Raw genomic sequence first — 21,168 nt, 5'->3', positions numbered from 1 at the left:
GTGGGGGCGCGGGTGCCCCCGCCGTACACTTTATCCTCGGCAAACACGGCGCGCCCGCGGCACCCCCCCCCCCGCCAGCGCCGTCTGCCCGCGATAAGGCCGGGGCCGGGCTGAGCTTGGCTGCCCCCAGCCCGTGCCCCCCCCCCCCGCCCCCCCATCCCCGCGTCCCTTGGGGCCCCCATCCCAAAGGGGAAACTGAGGCAGGGCCAAGGGGTGTGTGTGGGGGGGCCTGCATCCTGCCCCCTCCCCATCCCCGGGGTGCGCTGCCTGCTCTCAGTCCCCTGGCGCACCCAGCTGCCCCCACAGCCCCCTCTGCCCCCCCCCCGGCCCCATTTGGGGTGAGGACCCCCCCGGGCCGCGGAGGGGCCGCGGTGCAGCCGGCCGGAACAAGCTCATTAAAATCCATCCCGCTGCTCCGCTATATTTAGCCCGAGCTGGCGGCACCGCGCAGCAGCCCCCCCCCCCCCACCTTGGACCCCCCCCCCTTTTTTTTTTTTTTCTCCCGGGGGCGATGGGGGTGATGCTGAGCCCAGCAGCCCCGCGGGGGTGTCCCCAACACGCCCCCCCCCCCCGCATCCCATCCTTCACACCCTGTAAAACGCCTCCTTGGGGGGGGAGGGGGGTAGGAAGCGGCACCGGGGGCTGGGTGCCCCCCACCCCTTCACATTTCCCCCACCCCCCCCCTCCAGCTTGGGGTGCTGGGAACGGCCCCGGCCCCATCCGGCCCCCCCCCGGCTGGAGGCAGCTGTGCCGGGGGCGCCCTGCCAAGGCGGGGAGCCAGGCCCAAGCCTCGGCGGCGCCTTCCCCACGCCGGGGGGGGGGGGGGGGGGGGGCTGAGATGGACCCCCCCCTTCCCCCCCCCCAAACCCAGAGCCCCTCATGGAGCCGTGGGGGTGCTTTACTGGGGGGGGGGGGGCACAACCCCCGGTGCCGGTGCTGGGGGGCTCCGTGCGCTCCCCGCTCCCACGACGGGGGTCTCGCACACGGGGGCTCCGAGTGTCCGGTTACCTCCCCCCCCCACAACAAGCAGCTGTGGGGACCCCCCCTCGGCCTCATCCCCGTCCTCGGCACAGGAAATCCGTCCTCATGAATAGGGGCCGGGTGTCCCCCCCCCCACCTCTCCCTTTTACCCCCCCCCCCCAAGCCGGGGTCCGGGGCCCCACGCCGCCGGCTGGGCCGCGGCTCGCCCGCCTAATCCCGGCTGCGGCTCTCGGGGGATTTGCAGCCGCCCGCGCGCCCCGGCCCCATGAATGATTAACGCGGGCATTAAGGGGCCGCCGAGACCCCCCAGCGGGGCTGGGGGGGGTGGGCACCGGGGGGGGGCACGGGGGGGGGGCCACGAGCCCACCCTAGGGCAGCCGGTGCCGTGGGGCACCCCCTTGTAGGCCCCTGGGGGGGCTTTGTCCCGCTGATGGGGATTCAGTGGTGGTGGGTGGGGGGCTCGGGGCCCCCCCCCGCAGTGTGCAGCCCCCCCCCCCCCGGCACCCACTCCCCATCTGCCCGTTGCCATGGCGATGGCCGGCGGGAATCCTGCCGGTTTTTGGCTGGTTTTGGCGCAGCCGGGGAGGGGGCGGCTGCCGCTGGGTCCCGCCAACGCGGGTGGGTGCGGGCGGCTGCGGGCACGGCTGGGTGCGTGCGGGGGTGTCCGTGTGTGCAGGGGGGGGCTGTGCACACCTGCACGCGCACACTTTTATCCCTGCACGCGCAGGCACCCCCCTGCTTGTCTGCAGCCAAGCTCACACGCGTGTGCACAGAACCCCGTGCGCACCAAGGCGTGCACGCCCTTAGCCACCCGTGCACACCCCCTTGCACACCCACCCCCCCCCCCACCTGGCTGCACTGCCGTTGTTGCACACCCACACGCACCCCCCGCGTTTGCACCCCCTGCGTGCACACCCCACGCCTTTGCACGCGGTGCTTGCACACCTTTGGAGCCTGCACTTTTGCAACCCTGTCTGCGCGGCCTGCTTGCACCCCCCCGTGTTTGCACCCCCCGTGTTTGCACGCCCGTGTTTGCACACCCAGCACCGGGCAGATTTACACCCACCCCCCCGAACTACAACTCCCGGCAGGCCCCGCGCCCCGCCGCGCCCCGCCGCCCAATCAGCGCGCGGCTTGCTGGCGGGCGCCAAGATGGCGGTGCCCAGGCGCTGAGGGCGGCGGGCGGCGGCCGGAGCCAGGCGCGGGGCTGCGGGCGGGGGCTGCGGGCCCGGCTCGGCCCCCCGTCGGCTTCCACCCCCGGTACCGCGTGTGGGACCCCCCCGGGACCCTCCCGGGACCCCCACCCGGCGCCATGAAGGTGGTGAACCTGAAGCAGGCCCTGCTGCAGGCCTGGAAGGAGCGCTGGAGCGACTACCAGTGGGCCGTCAACATGCGGCGCTTCTTCCCCCGGGGGGCCACCTGGGACATCCTCAACCTGGCAGGTGTGGGGGGGGGAATGGGGGCAGAGGGGGGGGCAGGCCTGGGGGGGCGGGGAAGGGGCTGGAGGGACGGGCAGGGATGGGGAAGGGGCTGGGGGTGGGTTGGGGGGCTGGGGGGCTGGGGAAAGGGGGTGGGGGCAGGCCTGGGGGGGCGGGGGGGGGACGGGGAAGGGGCTGGTGGGATGGGGACAGGGATGGGGAAGGGGCTGGGGGGACGGGGGGAAGGGGCTGGGGGGGCTGGGGGGGGCTGGGGAAAGGGGGTGGGGGCAGGCCTGGGGGGACGGGGAAGGGGCTGGGGGGATGGGGACAGGGATGGGGAAGGGGATGGGGGCAGGATGGGGGAGTGGGGGGGATGGGGGAAGGCTGGGGGGGATGGGGAAAGGGGGTGGGGGCGGGCTGGGGGGACCAGGGGATGGGGATGGGGACAGGAACTGGGATGGGGACGGGGGTACCGTAATGGCCCGGCAGTGGGGGGCACGCAGTGGGGACACGGTGATGGGGACAGCAACGGGGGACACAGAGCAATGGGCACGGCAATGGGGATACCACAACGGTATGGCAACGGGGACGTGGTAATGGGGACATGGCAGTGGGGACACCACAATGGCATGGCAATGGGGACGTGGCAGTGGGCACAGCACCAGGGGACACGTGGCAGTGGGGGCAGCAATGGGGGGCGCACAGCAGTGGGGACACCACAGTAGCATGGCAACAGGGGACATGGCAATGGGGACACGGCAGTGGGCAGAGCAGTGGGGACACCACGATGGCACAGCACCAGGGGACACACCACAGTGGGCACAGCAATGGGGACACCACAACGGCACAGCAGTGGGGGACAGTAATGGGGACGCATGGCAATGGGGACACCCCACAACGGTCACAGCAGTTTCCCCCCCACATTTGGGGTCATGCTGCCCGAACCCACACCACCCCCCTGCTGCACGCAGGGCTCTGGGCTCTGTGCCTCGGTTTCCCCCAGCGAGGGCGCAGGACGACCCCGCAGCCTCGCGGCTGTGCACGTCCCCAGGGGGGAGAGGTGCTGCCGAGGGGCCTGGCGCTGCCCCCCCCCCCCCCAAAGGCCCCTTCCCGCCCCCGCTTATCGGGATTTCTTTTCCCGTCCCTACTCAAGGGCGTTTGCCCCAAGCCCTGCCAGCCGCCGGTGCCCGCTGCGCCGCACGGTTTAAAGATTTGCCAGGGCTTTGTGCCGATTTTAGAAACTGGTCGCGAGCTTTGTTTTCCTGCGCAGGGGCGCGGGTTTGCGAGCCCGGGACAAACAAACCCCGAGCGCTGCCCGAGGCTCGCCGCGTTAAAGGCGAACGGCCCCGGCGCTCGCACTGAGCTGCTCCTCGCCCTGCTGGGGCGCAGGATCTTGCCCCAATGGGTCTTTTTTTCCTCCCTCCACCCTACTGGTATTTTTTTCTAGCAGCCGTGGGGCCCGGATGTGGCTGTGGGGCAGCCCCGGGGGGGTTTGGATTTGCTGGGTGCCCGCTCAGGGCGCTGGGTGCCAGCCCCTCCGCCCCTCAGCTTCCCACCGGCCGGTCGGCAACGATCAATCCCCGCAGTTCCCAGAGAAATGGGGTTTTTCCTGTCCACCCTTCGGCACCTCTGCCAGGGAACGAGGCTGCCCAGGCCTCGTCGGGGAGGCTCGTTAGCCCACGGTTCCCCCGTGGCGAGGACGGGGATGGATCCCGCTCTGCCGCAGGAGCGGCGCGGGGCTGGCAGGCTGCGGGCATGCGGGCAGCTGTCACCTCCCCCAGCCCACGGCGCCCCATCCCCCCGGCTCGCGCCTCTCAGATTTCGAGTACAAAGGAAGAAAAACCTGGCATGGGCGCCCCGAATCACGGCCGTGCCCGGCAAATGCGCGCTGACACGCCTGCGGTGGGCACCAGCGTGTGGCCGGCTCGTGCTGGCGCTCCCCGAGCCGGCGGGGAGGGTTCGGCCGCTGGCAGCCTTCTGGCTCCGAGCTGCGATGCCCCCGGCTGCGTTTGCAGCCTTCCACCGGGACCCCGGGCGTCTCCCGCAGCCGGGACCCGGCTCAGTGCCACCTTTTTTGGGGGGGCCGCCCGCCTCCCCCGTCCTGCGGTCGGGTGCCTTGACCGACTTCGAGCCCGGGGCCTGCTTTTGGGAGGCGCTCCCTGCGCTCTGCCCCGCTTCAAGCGATCGATTAAAGGCTTGGCTGAGCAGATGGGGCGGGCAGAGCCCCTCCAGCCTCCCCGTGCGGGGCCCATCCTGCCCAAACGGGGCCGTTCGTGGTGTGCCCGGAGTCCGGCCCCCGGTAGCAGGGCAGGAGCCGCGCGCTGGTGGCTGCCAGAGCCCCCCGGGCAGGACGTGGGAGGAAGGGGAACGTGTTGGGAGAGCAGCCGGTGCTGGATCAGGCCCGGGGTGCCCGGGAGAGCTGAGTTGTTAGCAGGAGGCTGCCGGCGCTGCCTGGGTCATTCAGGAGAAAGCAGAAAGCTCGGGGATTCGTTTGATTTCAGGGCAGCGCTGCGCAGAGCTGCCGTGGGTAACGAGGTTTGTCTTTGCAGCCTTTGCTGGGGGGTGAGAGCACAAACGAGGGCACGGTGCGTGTGTCCCCATGCCGTGTGTGTCCCCGTGCCATGCGTGTCCCCACTGTGCGTGTGTCCCCGTGCCATGCGTGTGTCCCCGCGCCGTGCGCTGCCTGACCCGGGACCTCCTGGCCCCTCTCTTTGTTTGCAGAGGCCCTGCTGGAGCAGGCGATGATCGGGCCGTCGCCGAACCCACTCATCTTGTCCTACCTGAAATACGCTATCAGCTCGCAGGTAATCGCCCTTCCCGCGCCGCAGACGCCACTGGCTGTCACCTCGCGGCCCCAGTTAGCAGGCAAAGAGCCCGGGGTGCGGGGTGGGTGGCGGGCAGACACCCCAAAACGTCCCGTCTGCGCCTCGCAGGCGTCGTGCCTTGCTGGGGTGGGGTGGAGGGGGGCTCGGTGGGTGCCCTGGGCAGGGAGGTTTCTGTAAGTGGGGCCTGCCCGCTGCGCGCAGGGTAGGGATCCTCGCCCCGAGAGCCTCCGTGCTCGCCGGAAGCCCCGCGCTTCCTTCGCACGGCGTTTTAGCGTCGCCTGAAGTTTGTGTGAAGCGAGGCGGCCCTCATCTCAAAGCGTCTGCTGGGATCTGTGCCGGGTTCAGCGCCCCGGCCCCGTCCGCGGCGGCAGCGCCGGGGCCGTGCCCTGACCTCGCCGTTCCTCAGCACCGAGCGCCGCGCTCGCAAACAGCGCCCGCCGACGCGCCGCTCCACCGCGCCCGCCCGGGCTCTCTGCTTTGTTCCTAGATGGTGTCCTATTCCACGGTGCTGATGGCCATCAGCAAGGTACGGCTCCGCCAGCTGCTCCCCGAGGTTTTTCTCTTTACCTGAGACCCGCGGATCCATTTCCCGCCCCGCGACTCTCCCCGAATATAGGTCAAGTGTAAAATGACATCCTGCGCTGAGTCAGCAGCGCGCCAGCCCCGTCGCGGCCCGCTGGGGACGGCCCTGCCGGTGCTGCCGGGCACGGCCGCACTCCGTGGGCTCAAAAACCTCGTCCCCGTGTCGTGTGGGGCGCCTGACGGGCTCCTGCCCCGCGGCACCTTTGTGTAAACCACAGCTGGCTGCTGGGAGCAGCATCCTCCTGCGGCCGGCGGAGCCATGAGGCTGCTGCCTGCCTCCCGAGGTGCTGGGCGTCCCCGTGCCGCTGCGAGGGGGGCGAGGACACCGCAGAAACGTGGCTGCTCGGTGTTTGGGGCTCGTCAGAGCACCCCCAGATCTGAAGGGAGAGTTACAGAAGGGGGGGAGAATTTTCCTCCCCCCTCCTTGTGCTCGCGGAGAGGAGCGAAGCGCCGGTGGCCAAGCGACACCGGCGTCGTTTCGGAGCGCCGCGCCCGACGGCGATTTCGGGGAGCCCCTGGGCAGGGCCAGCGCCCCTCTCCAGGGCTCTCGGGGCGGCAGAGGCAGCGTACGGCCGGGCTCGGCGGTGGCGCTGCCCGTCGGAGAAGCGCTGACCTTGACGGCGGCGGCTTCCTCCTTCAGAGCAGCGTGGGCTCGGCGCGGGCCCGCGGGCCAGCTCCGGCCCGGCAGGGCGGCCCCATCTGCTCCGCCGAGCAGGCGGCAGCGGCGCTGCTGCCGTCCCCGCGGCCAGCCGGGCTGTCGGTGCTCGCTGCCAGCCCCGCCGAGCCGGGGGTGGGCGCGCGGGCTGGCACCGAGCCTCCGCCGCGTCAGCGGGGCCGCGAAACAGAGCTCCGGGCCCCCGCGGAGCCTCGGGGAGGGCTGCTCACAAACGCAGCCTGGTCCCTGCCGCCCCGCGCTCCCGTTTTGCCACCCCGCACAGCTGCGACCCAGCCAAGGGGCAGCCCTGACCCCGTTCCCATTTGGGCGGGTGTCCCACGCCTGTCTTTTGGAAGTGCTGCAGCCCGGCACCCCCCTTTTTTCCTCCTCACCCCCCCCCCCTTCTGAAATCCCTCCTTGTTCCCTGCTGTAGTTCGACGACTTCTCCCGGGACCTGTGCGTCCAGTCGCTGCTGGAGATCATGGACATGTTCTGCGACCGCCTCAGGTACGGCGCGGCCCTGCCGTGGCCCCGCGAGCCCCCGGCCGATCGCGGGGTGCCCACCCTGGCTCCGTTCCCCCCTCCGGCTCCGTTCCCAAGCTGCCGACCCCCTCCGGGCTGGGATGCCGTGCGAGTGCCAGCGTGGAGCAGAGCAGGGGGGGGGTCTGAAACCCCGCCGGCTTTGTGGGAAGCTGCAGAAACCCACTTATTTTGGGCTAAGGCCTCTGCCACGATATTCCTGCCCGGCTGAGGTCGGTACGGGTGGGTGTAAGCCCTGCAGCCCGAGGGTTTCTGTCCCCTCTCTGTTTTGTTTCTCTTGTGTGGCCTCGGCGGCTTCCCAGGGCCCCGGCTGCCAACGCTCGCAGTCCTGCCTGTGCTGCCCCAGGCGCTCCGTGCAGCTGCCTTGTTTTGCTTCGTGCTCTTCCGCTGGTGTCGCAGGGCCCAGGGGAGACCAGACAATTCAGGCCACAAAAAACTTTTATAGAAAGCTGAGGAATCTTCCTGTTAACCCCTGACAGCCTCTTCTGGGAGGCCGGTGCGGAGAGCGCGCGGCGTGGGCGAGCGGGAGGAGGAAGGCTGAAGGTAGCAGCTCTTCAATTACATGAAATGAAGCAGCGGCGATGAATGTGCATCAGTCGCAGATGTTAACAAGGAGCTGTTGCTGGCCAACTGCAGAGCTGGCCACTTAATCCAGTTCCTGCCTAATCTGATCCTCCGCTTAATTTGATCAAAACTTCTGGCCCCGATGATTTGTGCATCAGGAGGGGAAAGCGTTCGCCTCTCGAAACACATTGATCAGCGCTGAGCCTCTCTTAGCAAGATAATTTGATTAGAGGCTTGGAAAGTTTCCCTGCAGTTGAGTGGCCAGAGAGGAGCCTGCACTGGGCAGGCTGTTATTTCCCCTGGCGTGGGGGAGACGCTCGCAGGCCGAGCGGGTCGAGGTCTGCAGCAGGGGAGCCGGGCTGGGCACGCGGGACGTGGTTTGGTTCCCCGGGGTGCCCCATTTCTGTGCCTTGGGCCCAGGGTGAGCACGGTTCCGTTTCTCTCCCCTTCTTCCCAGCTGCCACGGCAAGGCAGAGGAGTGCATCGGGCTGTGCCGGGCGCTGCTGAGTGCCCTCATCTGGCTCCTGCACTGCGCCGCCTTCTACGCCGAGAAGGTGAAGGAGACGCTGGAGCAGGCGGCAGCCGAGAGCCAGCTGAAGATGTGTTTGGAGCGGCTGGAGAAAATGCTGGGCAGCACCAAGAACCGCGCCCTGATCCACATCGCCAAGCTGGAGGAGACGTGTACGTTGCTGCCCCGGGGGCCACGCTCGGCCCACGGCCGCCGCCAGGGCTCCCCCCTGCTCGCGGCTGGCCCTGGGGAGCTGCCACCTCCCCTTCCCCCTGCCCAGCTCCTGCCGCATTGTCCCTGCGGCTCCGAGCCCCTCCGCCTCCCAGCCCTGTTGCCGTAACCGTCTCCTCCTTGGCTCCGTGCCACCCCCTGCCCCCTCCCCTGCGCGCTGCCCTTGGAAGAGGAGCAGAATTAATGCGAAGGCTGCGGGAGCCGTTCCCGGGCGCGCGGCGGGTCCTGAGCTCTGCCAGCCTGCCTGGCACGGCTCCGCGCCTCCGCTCGGTCCCCGTGCCTGGCCAAGAGGCCGTGCCAAGGAGCTGCTGGCCGGCACGCAGCCCCCCCCCCCGCAGCCCGGGCGGGCAGAGGTGTGCGGACTCCTGCCCGCGGGAGCCCTCTGTGCGTTAGAACCAGGCTGCTGGCTTCTCGTCGTGTCCCTGTCCCCCCCCACCGAACGCCTGCCCTCCCTCCGCAGCCTCGTGGAGCACCGTGGAGCAGTCCCTCGTCAAGCTGGGGGAGAGCCTGAGCAGCCTCAGCAACTCCACCCTGCGGAGCCAGGCTGACGACTGCATCTCCCTCATCAAGAGGTAGCTTCGTGCTGCTGTCCTCGCGGGCTTTTGGAGGGTGAAAGGGGTCTGAGCCCTCCTCCTGCCTCCCTCCACGCCGGCTCCCCGCCTTCCTGTCCCTTTCCAGCTCTGGCTCCTGTGCTGGCAGTGGGCTGGGACTGGTGAAAACCCTGGAGTAGGAAAGGGGACAGGGACTGGTGACCTGCCACAAAGGAATCCTACAGGGCTCCTAGGGCCCCTCGCCATCCCTCAGCTGCTCCAGCGTGGGCAGAGCTGCTGTCCCTGTCCTGCCTGCCCCAGGAGGTGCTTCCAGGGCCTGAGGTGGGGCTTGGACGTGCCCAAAGGCTCTTCTGCAGGGCAGGGGTGGCAAGCTGTCCTGCCCCAGAGAGATGTGGGACCGCAGAGGTCTGGGGCTTGGCCGGGAAGGGAGGATGGGACAGGAGGAGCAAGGATCCATCCCTGCAAGGCTCCAGTAACCCTGCGTTATCATCTCCCTCCCCCCAGCATCCCCACCATGCTCTCGGTTCACTCCGAGCAGCTGAACAAGACCGGCTTCCCCACCGTGCACGCCGTGGTGCTGCTGGAGGGCACCATGAACCTCACGGGAGAGACCCAGCCGCTGGTGGAGCAGCTGATGATGGTGAAGAGGATGCAGGTACAGTCGTGGCACCCCCTGGTCCCGCTCAGGGTGGCCTGGGAGACGTGGAGCAGGGCCGTGCTGGGCGAGGAGGGGGCTGATCCCGGTCCGAGGACATGGGGAAGGCTGCGGGGAGTCGTGTGAGCCCATCAGTAGCTTTGCAGGGGGTGCAGGGCTTGGCTGCGGCTGGGGGAGTCGCGTTATTGTTCTCCCAGCACTTGGGGGTTCCTGTCCGTGTGCCCCGCAGCGCATCCCCTCCCCGCTCTTCGTGCTGGAGATCTGGAAGGCCTGCTTCGTGGGCCTCATCGAGTCCCCGGAGGGCACGGAGGAGCTCAAGTGGACGGCCTTCACCTTCCTGAAGGTAGGACGTAGCCCCAGGGGGCGCGTGGTGCCCCCAGCTCCTGCCTTTTCCTGCACACCTGGCCCTGCTCAGCGCCAAAGCCTGGCATGGCGATCAGCCCTGACCCCCGGCGTGCCCCTCGGGGCCCCCACTCGCCCTGTCCGGCCAGTACGAGGTGGCTGAGCCTGCAGGCAGCCCTCCTGCAGCCCGCTTTTCAGCCCAGCCCCGCTTTGTTTTGTCGAGTGGCTTTTCCAGGGACGTGGCGGGGGAAACGGGGGCCTTTGAAGGATGCCCCAGCGAGGCTCCGGGCCGGCGCTCCCACTGCTCAGCGGCGGGCAGCCCGGCACCACTCCGCTGCGCCTCTTGTCTGCGCACCAGGCGAAAGGGATCTGCGTGTGATTCCAGGCCTGACACATGCTCGGCCTGTGCTGTGCTCCTCTGCAGCCTGCCTGGCCGTGCCCTGCTGCTCCTCGTCCTGCTGGAAGGGCCCTGCAGAGGGGACGTGGGGGGGAAAAAGTCCCCTGGGTGCACGGGCTGCTGGAGGAACGCTCCTTGCCCCAGGCTGGGAGGGCAGTCGCTGCTCGCAGGCGGGTTTTGCCCGTGCTGCTGAGAGGTCCTGGCTGCAGGAATGGGTCTGCCTCTCGGTCACATCGCTCCCCCGTGTCTTTCAGATCCCCCAGGTCCTGGTGAAACTCAAGAAGTATCCCCAGGGGGACAAGGTGAGGCTCAGGGGACCTCGGAGGTGTTCGCAGCGTCGTGCGCGAGCGGACGGTGCTTGTCCTGATGGTGCTGGGGCCCGGCCAAAGCCGGGCGAGGGTGGCTGGGGTGGGAAAAGGGCTGAGCCCCGCCGGACGGGGCAGCGTGGGAGGGAAAGGCAGGCTGGTGCCAGCAGCGCTGGGGGCTGAGCGCTCGCCTTTGTGTGCGGCAGGATTTCACCGAGGATGTGAACTGCGCCTTCGAGTTCCTGCTGAAGCTGACCCCGCTGCTGGACACGGCCGATCAGCGATGCAAGTGAGTGCTCGCGTGCCCCGGGCTCGCCGGCAGCACCGTGAGCCCGTGGCCGGCCTGTGTTCCCCCCCCCAGCCCCCAGCAGCGCTGCGGGGAGCTGCGGTCTGGGCTGCTGGGGCAGCTCCGTGCAAGGCTTTTCCTACTATAAGACAAAACACTCGATTTCTGGTTGGGTTCCTTCTTCCTGAGGCTGCGGCGCTGCCAAATGAGCAAGGCAGCGAGTGTCTGACAGCTGATTCACGCGGGGCTGATGCTTTGTGATGTCTGGAGCTGCTTCCAGCCCTGCAGCCCCCTCAGAGGGCTGGGAGCAGAGGCAGGAGGACAGCTCAGGAGTTCTGACTGCTCGCTGCGTCCAGGAGGCTCCAGTCCTGGTTTTCAAAGGGTTGCCCAGCTCTGTCCTGCCCTTCGGGGGTGGCAGGGAGGTCTGGCACCGCTGCTCTGCCCCCCCTGCCCTGTGTCCCTGTCGGGGCAGTGGGAATGCCGTCCCTCTGGCTAGCGCTCTCCTCTCCTCTCTTTTCCAGCTGCAACTGCATGAGTCTGCTCCTGCAGGAGTGCAGCAAGCAGGGGCTGCTCTCGGAGGCCAACATGACCAACCTGATCGACAAACGGTAGGGCCCCCTCCAGAGCCCGGGCGACCAAGCAGGGTTTTGGGGTCCCTCGTCTCACCGCCCTCCTCGCGGGGAGCAGGAAGGACCGGCTGCGGCGCCGCTGGCTGCCCTGCAGCCCAGCACCCTGGCCTGGAGGGGGCTGAGGCTTTGCTTTCGGTGCCAGACGGCGCGGGGCAGAGCCTGTCATCTCCGAGTGGCAGCTGGTGCCGCCCTGAGGCGGTGGGAGGAGAAGGGCAGTGACACCCCCCCCTGCTCAGCGCCCCTCTTTGTGGGTCCCCAGGATGGCGGACAGGGAACACGCCCCGCACCTGAAGTCGGCAGAGAACGCCAACATCCAGCCCAACCCCAGGCTCATCCTGCGGGCCGAGCCGACCGTCACCAACATCCTGAAGGTGCGTCCCCTCCTGCCTCGGCGCCGGCCTCCGCCCAGAGCCCGCTTCCAGCAGCACCTCCAGGCAGCCGGGGTGGTCGGGAGGCGCCCGCTCCCACCCTGTGCTGGGCTGGAGGAATCGCTCCCAGCCTTGTCGCAGTCCCTGCCGCGCCGGCTGGAGCTCTGGAGCTCCCCTCCTCCTTCCCTGGAAGCTGGAGGAGCTGTCAGGCAGCACGGCGCAGTCGGTGGTGCCAGCAGCCCGAGCCCAGCCCGCTCTGCCCGTTCTCCCAGCCGCTCCCCCGCCTGCATTTCCCCCCCGTCCCCGGGGACTCCCCCCGTCTCTGCGTCACTCCTGCTGCTGCGTTCGCTCCCGAAGACATTTTGCTGCTGGTTGTGCTGCCCCTGCCTGCGTCAGCTCTTCTCTGTGCGGGAGCTGGCGTGCCCTGCAGAGCCTGGGGTGCCTGGGGTCCCCCCCAGCCCCGTGAGCCCTGCAGGTCCCTGCTCACGGAGGCCTCACGGGATGGCTCTGGCAGCCGATCAGCTCTGCCCCAGTGGCTGGAGTTGTGTTGCTGCTCCGCAACCTGCCTTCCTCGTGATTTCTTTCCTCCTTTTTTCTTCTTTTTCTGTAGACCATGGATGCGGATCACTCCAAATCCCCCGAGGGCTTGCTGGGGGTCCTGGGTCACATGCTGTCTGGGAAGAGCCTGGACCTGCTGCTGGCGGCGGCAGCAGCAACGGGAAAGCTGAAATCCTTCGCTCGGAAGTTCATCAAGTGAGTGTCCACCTGGATGACGCCGTCCCCGAGCGCTGGGGTGAGCGGGCAGCCCCCAGCCTCTGCCCCAGAGCCGCGTGCCTCGGCCGTGCTGCCCTTTCTCCGCTCCGTGTCCCAGTTCCCTCCACTCTTGAGGCTGGATCTGCCTCTGGCCCGGGTTCTGATCCAGTGGAGCCCTGGGGTTTTGGGGAAGCCGTCCCCACTCCCTCTCCTTTGTAAACAGGGCAGGGTATCAAAGTCAGGCTGGTTTGGGGCCTAGGTGAGAGCTGGAAGCTGCAGCACAGCCCCAGCTCCAAGGTGCTGCTGCGTGCGTGCCCGCGGTCCCCAGGTGCCCGTGTCCTGGTTAGAGCACACGCACCAGCACGCGTGGCGCTGCGTGACGCCCCCTCGCCCGCCGAGGGGGGCAGCTCGAGCAGCACCAGCCCGGCTGGGTGCACAGCACCACTGCAGAGCGCGGCCCGGCGTGGCCATGGTCACGACATCTGGGGTCCCTGCCTGTCCGGGGGATGGGGAGAGGGCTGATTGACGCGATGCTAACGATGCTAAGGATGGTAACGATGCTAACACCTCACTGCGGCTCTCTCTGCCCCCTCCAGGCTGAACGAATTCACCAAGCACATCAGCGGAGAAGGCTGTAAGTGCGTGCGCATCCGTCTGCGGGGTGGCGTGAGCTCTGCTTCCCCCGCTGCCGCGTGCTGGGACGCCGGGGGGGCCCACGGGGTCCCTGACAGGTTAAACTGGGGCTGGCTGCGGTGCCAGGGCGAGCTGAGCTGTGCCGGGGCAGCGAGGGGCTGCCGGCAGGGAGCACGGCATGGCCACGTGGCCGGGTGCCGGAGGGGATCCGGGCTCCTGCTGCCCTTTGGGTCTCACACCCGGCACCCACGTGTCCGTCCCCAAAGCAGGGTGCTCCTGGGGAAGGAGCTCCCTCGTCCCCAGCCCCTGGGGCCCCTCGGGGCCGGCCCTGCCCCGGCTCCTTCCCTGGAAGGGGTGATGTGTCAGCACGGCGCCTGAGATAAGGACTCTGACTGCGTTTGCGTGTGATTAAACATGTTGAGTGCTCTGACCTTCCACAGCACCGAGGGAGCCCGGGGTTGGGCCGGGGCTGCCAAATGGAGGTCAAAGCCGTTCTGGGAGCTTGAGCTGGGGCAGGCAGGGGTGAGGGGAGCACCTGGCATGTCCCCTCGAGCCCTCATCGACACACAAACACCTGAGGGTTAGGAAAGCACCCCGGAGGAGGCAGGGCCCCGGCCCCCAAGCTCACAGTGCTGCCCGTCTGCCTCCCTGTGTTGCGTGAGGTCCCTGAGGTCTTTGTTTCTCCTCCCCCAGCCAAGGGAGCCTCGGTCCGGGCCCTGCTGTTCGACATCTCTTTCCTCATGCTGTGCCACGTGGCCCAGACCTACGGCTCGGAGGTAAGCGCCCTGCGCCCCCGGGGAGCGGGGCTGGGGAGGCAGCGGTGGGGCTCTGACCTTGCGAGAGCGGCAGTCTCTGTCCCGCAGCATCCAGCCTCCTCTAGCGGCCGTGCCATTGTCCCCAGCACCCTGTCACCGTCCCCACGTCCTGCAGCTGCCCCTCAGGCAGCGCCCCGCTGTGTGCGGGTGAAGCGCCCGGTGCGATTCCCCCGGGGCAGCCAGAAATCAGCCTGCGTAAAGTCACGGAACGGGGGTGTCAGCGTTTCCGAGGACTTTGATTTGTGCCCCCCCCTTTTCGATACCACGGTGTGGGAACGTTGCTGCCGCACCCTCTCTGGGCAGGCTCCGATCTCCCCGGCCTTTTCCCAGCCTTGCCCCTCTGACCCCGCACGGTTTGGCTCCGGCTGCCCGGGGGAGGGTGGGGGGGAGCCCGAGCTGAGCGTCAGCCCTCCCCTGGCAGAGGAGGAACTCGCAGCCTCCCTCAGGAAACGGTACTTTGGTTGCGTGAAAATTTTCCCCGTTTCGACATCTGTGTGTGCTGAGAGGTGAAACGATACCGAAACGCCAGGAACGTGGAGAAGGGAGGGAAAAATCAGTGTGTGGGGGGAGCTGCCCGGCCGGCCCCGGGGAGCGGAGAGGGGGAGTCCTGGCTGGGGGCAGCCCCCAGCGGATGTGCCCGGGGCTCTCTGCTGAGGTCTCAGCCCCCGGCCCAGCCCGGAGTGACTTTCCTGACCAGCTGCTGCCGAACAGATGTGCAAAGCTTTTGTCAAAAATAGCGTCCCTTGGGTGTCGGGGGGCTGGAGGGAGGAAGCGGCGTACGGGATTCCCAGCTCGTGTCCCCCTCGGGAGCGCTCGCAGCTGGCTGCCAGCTGGGCCGCGCATCCCGGAGCCGTGGGGCAGCCGACCCCAGTGCTGGGGAGCCTGAGCAGAGCTCGGGGGGCAGGGGACGAGCAGCCTGTGCTCTGCAGGGCACGGTGACCCTGCCGCCACGCTCGCAGCCCCTCGGGACCGGCCCTCTGCTGGCATCTCCCCGAGGGACGCTGCTGGAGGTGGGCCGTGGTGCCGGCAGAGTCCCGTGCAGAAGGGGCAAAGCGCAGCCTGCAGACTGGAAACCAGTGCTGCGCTGGTGCTGACCAATGCCTGCATCTCTGGGCTGTGCTGGTTCCCCAGCCACGAGCTCCCCGGGCTGGGGGATCCTCCCCAGGGTGGGGGTCTCCAGGCGGGGTCCCTGCAGGGCACGGGGCAGACCCAAGGCTGGTTCCCTTCCAGGTGATCCTGTCGGAGTCGAGCCCGGCGGGCGAGGTGCCCTTCTTCGAGACCTGGATGCTGACCTGTATGCCCGAGGAGGGCAAGATCCTCAACCCCGACCACCCCTGCTTCTGCCCCGACTCCACCAAGGTGGAATCCCTGGTCGCCCTCCTCAACAACTCCTCCGAGATGAAGCTGGTGTAAGGGCTCCGCGTGTGGGCAGGCGCCGGGAGGGGAGCAGCCGCTTTGGGCAGGTACCTGACCCCGCTGCCTCTCTCCCTGGCAGGCAGATGAAGTGGCACGAGGCGTGTCTGAGCATCTCGGCCGCCATCCTAGAGATCCTCAACGCCTGGGAGAACGGCGTGCTCACCTTCGAGTCCATCCAGGTGGGGCCGGTGGGAGGGGGGTGCAGGGCAGAGCGGGGCACCGGCTCTGCGCCCCGAGGAGGGCTTAGTTTCAGGCAGGGCAGAGTTCCCCTGTCCTCCTGCCCTCAGTGCTGCTGCAGTCACTGCAGAGCTCGCTGTCTAATTTGTGGCTTGCGTGGGGAACTGGTGTGGCCCTTTGACATCGCCCCTTTGGGGGCTGCGGGGTTGGCAGGGGCAGATTCACCCCACGGAGAGAAAAAGGCTTGGACTCCGCCCTGGGCGGTGATGCGCAGGCTTCACCCCGGCATCCCCACGTCTGTGCCATCCCCCTCCGCTCCCATCTCCCGCAGAAAATCACGGACAACATCAAGGGGAAGGTGTGCAGCATGGCGGTGTGTGCGGTGGCCTGGCTGGTGGCCCACGTCCGCATGCTGGGCTTGGACGAGCGGGAGAAGTCTCTGCAGATGATCCGGCAGCTGGCCACCCCGCTGTACGGCGAGAACACGCTGCAGTTCTACAACGAGCGGTGAGCCTGGCTCGCAGCACGCTCCGGGCTGGCCCTTCCCCTCCCTTTTGGTTCCCGGAGCCCGCCTGATCCCGTCTCTCTCTCTCGGCCACAGTGTGGTGATCATGAGCTCCATCCTGGAGCACATGTGCGCGGACGTCCTGCAGCAGACGGCCACGCAGATCAAGTTCCCCTCCACGGGCATGGACACCATCCCCTACTGGAACCTGCTGCCCCCCAAGAAGCCCATCAAGGAGGTGCTGACCAGCATGTTCACCAAGGTGCTGGAGAAGGGCTGGGTCGACAGCCGCTCCATCCACATCTTCGACACCCTGCTGCACATGGGGGGCGTCTACTGGTTCTGCAACAACCTGGTCAAGGTATGGGGTGCAGGAGGGAGGTGGCCGTGACCTCCAGCGCTGCGGTTGGGTGTCCAGCCCAGGACTGCTGGGTCTTGCCTGTGCTCTGGTGGCAGTTCTGAGCGCAGGAGGAGAGCGGGTAAGGGTCCAGCCGTACCCCTGCCCCCCTCAGCCCTGCCCCGTGCCTCGCAGGAGCTGCTGAAGGAGACGCGGAAGGAGCACACGCTGCGGGCCGTGGAGCTGCTGTACGCCATCTTCTGCCTGGACATGCAGCAGCTGACGCTGACCCTGCTGGGCCACATCCTGCCCAACCTGCTCACGGACTCCTCCAAGTGGCACACCCTCATGGACCCGCCGGGGAAGGCACTGGCCAAGTAAGCCCTGGTGCTGTGCTCACTGTCCTCCTCGGGGTGCGTGGGCCTGTTTGTGGGGACGGGGAGATGCTCCGTGCTGGGACAGGGGGCTGGGCTGTCCCCAGTGGGGCCCAGCAGCCCAATTCCCACTCTGGCCCCAACACAGGGCTGGCAGGAGCTGCTGGCCCCCACCACCACCCGTGTGGGATGGCGGCAGCTCTGCAGCACCCCTGCTCTGTCCCCAGGCTCTCCGTGTGGTGCGCCCTGAGCTCCTACTCCTCCCACAACAAGGGCCAGGCGTCCAGCAGGCAGAAGAAGAGGCACCGGGAGGATATCGAGGTGCGTCCGACACGGAGCGGGGTTTTCTTGGAGGCGCTCTGTGCCCAAGGATGGGAGCTGGCTGGGAGGTGACAGCGGCAGGAGGAGGGAGTCGCTGGGACCGGGCTCCCCACCCAGGTCCGCTGGGCTGTCTGAGGTTTGGTCCCTTGACCTCGGGATGCAGGGTTTTCCCTTCCCTTTTCTGGGAAAGGGGGATCGTAACGAGGTGCTCCGTACGGGGCCGGCCCGGGCTGAGTCACTCCGGGTGAACTGAGACATTCACCGGGGGGGTTATGGGCCCCGCAGAGGGGCTGCTGGGGCTGACCCCCCCCTCTGTCCCCCAGGACTACATCAGCCTGTTCCCGCTGGACGACACGCAGCCCTCCAAGCTCATGCGCCTGCTGAGCTCCAACGAGGAAGACTCCAACATCCTCTCCAGCCCCAGTAAGTGCAGGCGGGGAGGGCTGCTCCCGGGGAAGGCTCCGTGCTGCCCCGCCGCTCGTTTCTGGGTGTGAGATGTGCTTGGGCACAGAAACACTTCCCAAGCGGGCCAAGTGCTCTTGAAGGCAGCAGGGAGGCTCCCTGCTCGCCTCTCCACCTTTCCAGAGCCTTGTGCCGGTGCCACGTGCGCTGCCAGCAGATGGGCAGCGTGCCTGACAGTCCCTTTGCTGCCAGGACGGACCCGCAGCAGCGTTTGACATAACGCAGGGTATTTTGAGAAGATTCAGAGCGCTCGAGTGTGTTATGTTGGGTTCCCGTGGAGCTTTTGCTCCAAAAGGTCAAGCTTCTGACTTCTCTGATGACAACAGCTTAGGAAAGGCGATGAGGTTACACCTTCCCTCCGTAACGGTGCCACCTAACCCCGTGCCGGACACGTGAGGGGCTCGGGGAGGTTTTTGTTCGAGCCCTGTCACCCCTGGCCAGCCCGTGTGGGACCAGAGACCCCGATGTCACCGTCCCAGCAAGGGCGGCGAGGGGTGACGTTTCTGTTTGTGGCTAGATCCTGAAATTCCACTGTTATTAACAAGGCGGCGAGCGGAGCCGATGAGTCCCTGCAGTCACGTCTCCGCGTCCCCGAGCGCGGCGCTGCGGGTTGCGACAGCCCCGGCAGGACGTGCGCCGGGGGGACCCGCGCCCTCCTGCCCGCGGGCTGCACGCAGCGAGCGGCCGTGTCCGAGTCGCGGCAGTGAGTCAGGATGCTCCCTGGTCATTGTTCCCCCCCCCGACACCCTGATCCCAGCCCGCTCTTTGTTTGCCGGTTTTCAACACAGTGATAACCTGTGGTTTTTGTTGGTTTCGCCGCTGTTGAAATGCGGGCTTTTCCCTTTATATCACTATCTTTTTTTAACTTTTTGGTGCAGTTCCACCTCTTCCCAGTGACATTCAGGACTTTTTTTGGGCTGTTGGCTGTAGCGATGTGGAAATCCTGCTTCCTGCAGCAGCCGCGCAACTCGTGATTCCATGAGAAAAGTGGGGGAGGGCTTTCTTTTTTCGGTGAGCATCCTCAGAGCATCCCACTGTGGGTCCTGCTGGCTTTGTCAGCAGCTGCATTTCAGGGCCGGCGCGGGATCCTGAGCCTCCCAGCCCGCTGCAGGAGGTGGCACCAAGCAGGGGGGACCCAGCAGTGCCTCTCGGCGCGGGTCGCGCAGATCCCCTTGGCATGCCCAGGATGTGCTGCTAGTCCATCGGTCACGCCTTGGCTCTCTGTTAGCTAAATTCTGCCCTGAGAGCGAGCTTCCAGTGCTGCCGTGCAGCTGTTGAACATCTGGCTCGCTCCACCCAGCTGGCGGCACGCACGGGACGGATAGCGCCGGCGTTGCGTGGCCGGGGCAGCGCGCCGCTCGCCTCTCCCGAGCGTGACATTGCGTTACTCCGCTCGTGCCCCGGTGAAGCGTCAGGGTCGAGTCACTGCTGCGATGACACCCCGGCGGGGAGCAGCGGGGAGGCACACTCACACTCGCACAGTCACACTCGCGGAGCCTCGCTCACGCTCGCCTCTCGGGGATGTCATCGGACTTGGTCAGACTCGGAATGAATGTGACTTGTGCAAGAGCGAGGCCCGGTGACACATCCCGGGATGCGAGCCCCCCCCCGAGCTGCTGCGCTCCGTCACGCCTGGGGCTGGCGTGTGCGGGCAAGCGGCCGGGCAGAGCGGGACGGCGGCGGAGCCCGTCAGCCTGCTGCGCATCCCCGGGGTGCCCAAACAGCGGGGGCCGCTCGTTAAGCGTGGAGGGCACCAAGCACCGTGCTCCCAACCTCCCCTTCTTGGGGGATGGCTCGGAGCAGAGCCCGGAGGCTGGGAGCTCTCGAGGACTCAGCGCTGGCTGCGGAGGGCACCTTGGCACAGCTGAGGACTGTTCCGGCCTCCCCGCAGCCTGACGCGCGTTCTCCTCCCCAACAGATCGCTCGATGAGCACCTCGCTGTCCGCCTCCCAGCTCCACACTGTCAGCATGAGGGACCCCCTGAACAGGGTGCTAGGTAATGGCGGGGCCGGATCCTGCCCGCGGGGCCTGGCTGCGGGGTGGGGTCCTGCCGTGCCGGGACACTGGCGGGGACCCGTCCCCAGGGGCACCCTGCGCAGGGGGCTCGGGCCACCCCAGCCGTGTCCCTGGCCTCCCCGAGCCCGCACAGCCTCTGATATTTATTTCCCTGTCTCCGCAGCAAACCTCTTCCTGCTCATCTCCTCCATCCTGGGGGCCAAGACGGCCGGCACCCACACCCAGTTTGTGCAGTGGTTCATGGAGGAGTGCGTGGACTGCCTGGAGCAGGGCAGCCGCGGCAGCATCCTCCAGTTCATGCCTTTCACCATGGTGAGTCCCACCCCAGGGGTGCTTCTCCCCGCCCGCAGGGTGCTCAGGTGCCGCCCCACCGGACAGGCGGGCACGTTCAGGGCATGGGGAGGGCGCTGGGGGTAGCTCGAGGTGCTGGTTTGAGCAGATGAGGCTCTGCTCTTCATTCTCCGTCCCCTTCCCTGCTCCCACGGCTCCATGCTCGGTGCTGACAGACCAGGGACCAGCTCCAGCTCTGTCCTCAGCTCCCTGCAGCCCTGGGCTCTGCCTGCACCCGGGGACAACCCAGCCTTGGCTCCGGGGGAAGCGGGAGGGCGACGGTGATTTAAGCTTGGGGTTCTCATGAGCGTGCAATCCCCAGCCTGCTTGGCCAGCCCTGGGGCTCTGGCGTGAGCCCAGCCGCCTGCCTCTCGTCTCTGCCGTGCTGCCCTGAGCCGGCTGTGTGCCTCCTCTCTCCCCGCAGGTTTCAGAGCTGGTGAAAGTGTCCACCATGTCGAGCCCCAAGATCGTCCTGGCCATCACGGATCTCAGCCTGCCCCTGGGGCGCCGCGTCGCCGCCAAGGCCATCGCCGCGCTGTGAGCGGGGCCTGTCCCTTGTGCCCGCACGGGAGGGGAGGCAGCAGGGCAGCTGCTGGGAAACCCACGGGGCTGGGACACCCAGAAGAGTCCCTCCGTCACCGCAGGCTTGGCTTGGCACTGCCCAGCTTGGAGGCAGAGCTGGCACAGCAGGGACTGCCGTGGCGCCAGGGGCTTCCCTCCGTGTTCAGCCTCCTCGTGCTGGGCTTTCAGATGGAGACAAACCCCCTGCTTTTTTTTTTTTTTCCGTTTTCTAATTCATTCGTTCCTTTTGTAGAATCAGGCTTTGCCTCGTTTCTCAGTGGTTTTCTGACACTTTTCTGATCTTGAAGGGGGGCAGAGGCTGAGGCAGGACCTCGCCAGAGGGAGGGCAGAGCAAGTGGTTGATGCGCTGGGAGACCGTGCTCGCTCTTTCCTTAACCCCGGCTGAGAGCTGAGGTCAGCTCTGAACCGAACACGGCTTTAGCAGCGCACAGCAGCCGTCAGGCTCATCCCTGTGCCTGGGGCACAGACTTGAGGAGGGTGCAAGTGATTCATGAGCAGAGGTCTGGCGCTGTTAAGTGATGATTCAGGTGCAGCTGCTGGTGAGGACGGAAGGGGCAGGATGCGTCCCCCGTGCTCCCGCAGCCTTTGCTGCTGGGGCTCCCAGTGCCCC

General features: G+C 67.6%; 1 protein-coding gene across 3 annotated transcripts; it reads left to right on the top strand.

The window, feature by feature from the left end:
* The first annotated feature begins 2,106 nt into the window (after positions 1-2,106).
* MED24 (mediator complex subunit 24) lies at positions 2,107-20,789 on the top strand. Of its 3 annotated transcripts, XM_083809124.1 has the most exons (25): positions 2,108-2,423; positions 5,121-5,203; positions 5,712-5,750; positions 6,895-6,968; positions 8,023-8,246; positions 8,765-8,876; positions 9,360-9,510; positions 9,740-9,853; positions 10,504-10,551; positions 10,761-10,843; positions 11,362-11,448; positions 11,729-11,840; positions 12,448-12,590; positions 13,187-13,224; positions 13,917-13,999; positions 15,269-15,447; positions 15,534-15,633; positions 15,963-16,138; positions 16,233-16,497; positions 16,669-16,850; positions 17,075-17,168; positions 17,492-17,591; positions 19,549-19,626; positions 19,810-19,958; positions 20,401-20,789. In XM_083809124.1, exons 1-25 carry the CDS (start codon positions 2,294-2,296, stop codon positions 20,515-20,517), a joined length of 2,961 nt encoding a protein of 986 aa, XP_083665250.1. In that variant the 5' UTR covers positions 2,108-2,293; the 3' UTR covers positions 20,518-20,789. The 3 variants fall into 3 exon arrangements, with proteins under 3 accessions (XP_083665251.1, XP_083665250.1, XP_083665252.1); XM_083809125.1 differs by lacking the exon at positions 5,712-5,750 and having other exon boundaries at positions 2,107-2,423; XM_083809126.1 differs by lacking the exons at positions 2,108-2,423; positions 5,121-5,203; positions 5,712-5,750 and adding an exon at positions 5,763-5,840.
* Positions 20,790-21,168: the final 379 nt, after the last annotated feature.

Source organism: Anser anser (genome assembly GCF_964211835.1).
Source record: "Anser anser genome assembly, chromosome: 23".
Classification (NCBI taxonomy): Eukaryota; Metazoa; Chordata; class Aves; order Anseriformes; family Anatidae; genus Anser; species Anser anser.
Note: the sequence above shows the minus strand (reverse complement) of the source record. Positions and strands in the feature narration are given on the sequence as shown.

Coding starts and splice junctions, on each gene's coding strand:
- MED24 (XM_083809124.1), top strand. CDS start 2,294: ATGAAGGTGGTGAACCTGAAGCAGGCCCTGCTGCAGGCCTGGAAGGAG. Junction 6,969..8,022: donor ATGTTCTGCGACCGCCTCAG/GTACGGCGCGGC, acceptor CCTTCTTCCCAG/CTGCCACGGCAAGGCAGAGG. Junction 10,844..11,361: donor ACGGCCGATCAGCGATGCAA/GTGAGTGCTCGC, acceptor TCTCTTTTCCAG/CTGCAACTGCATGAGTCTGC.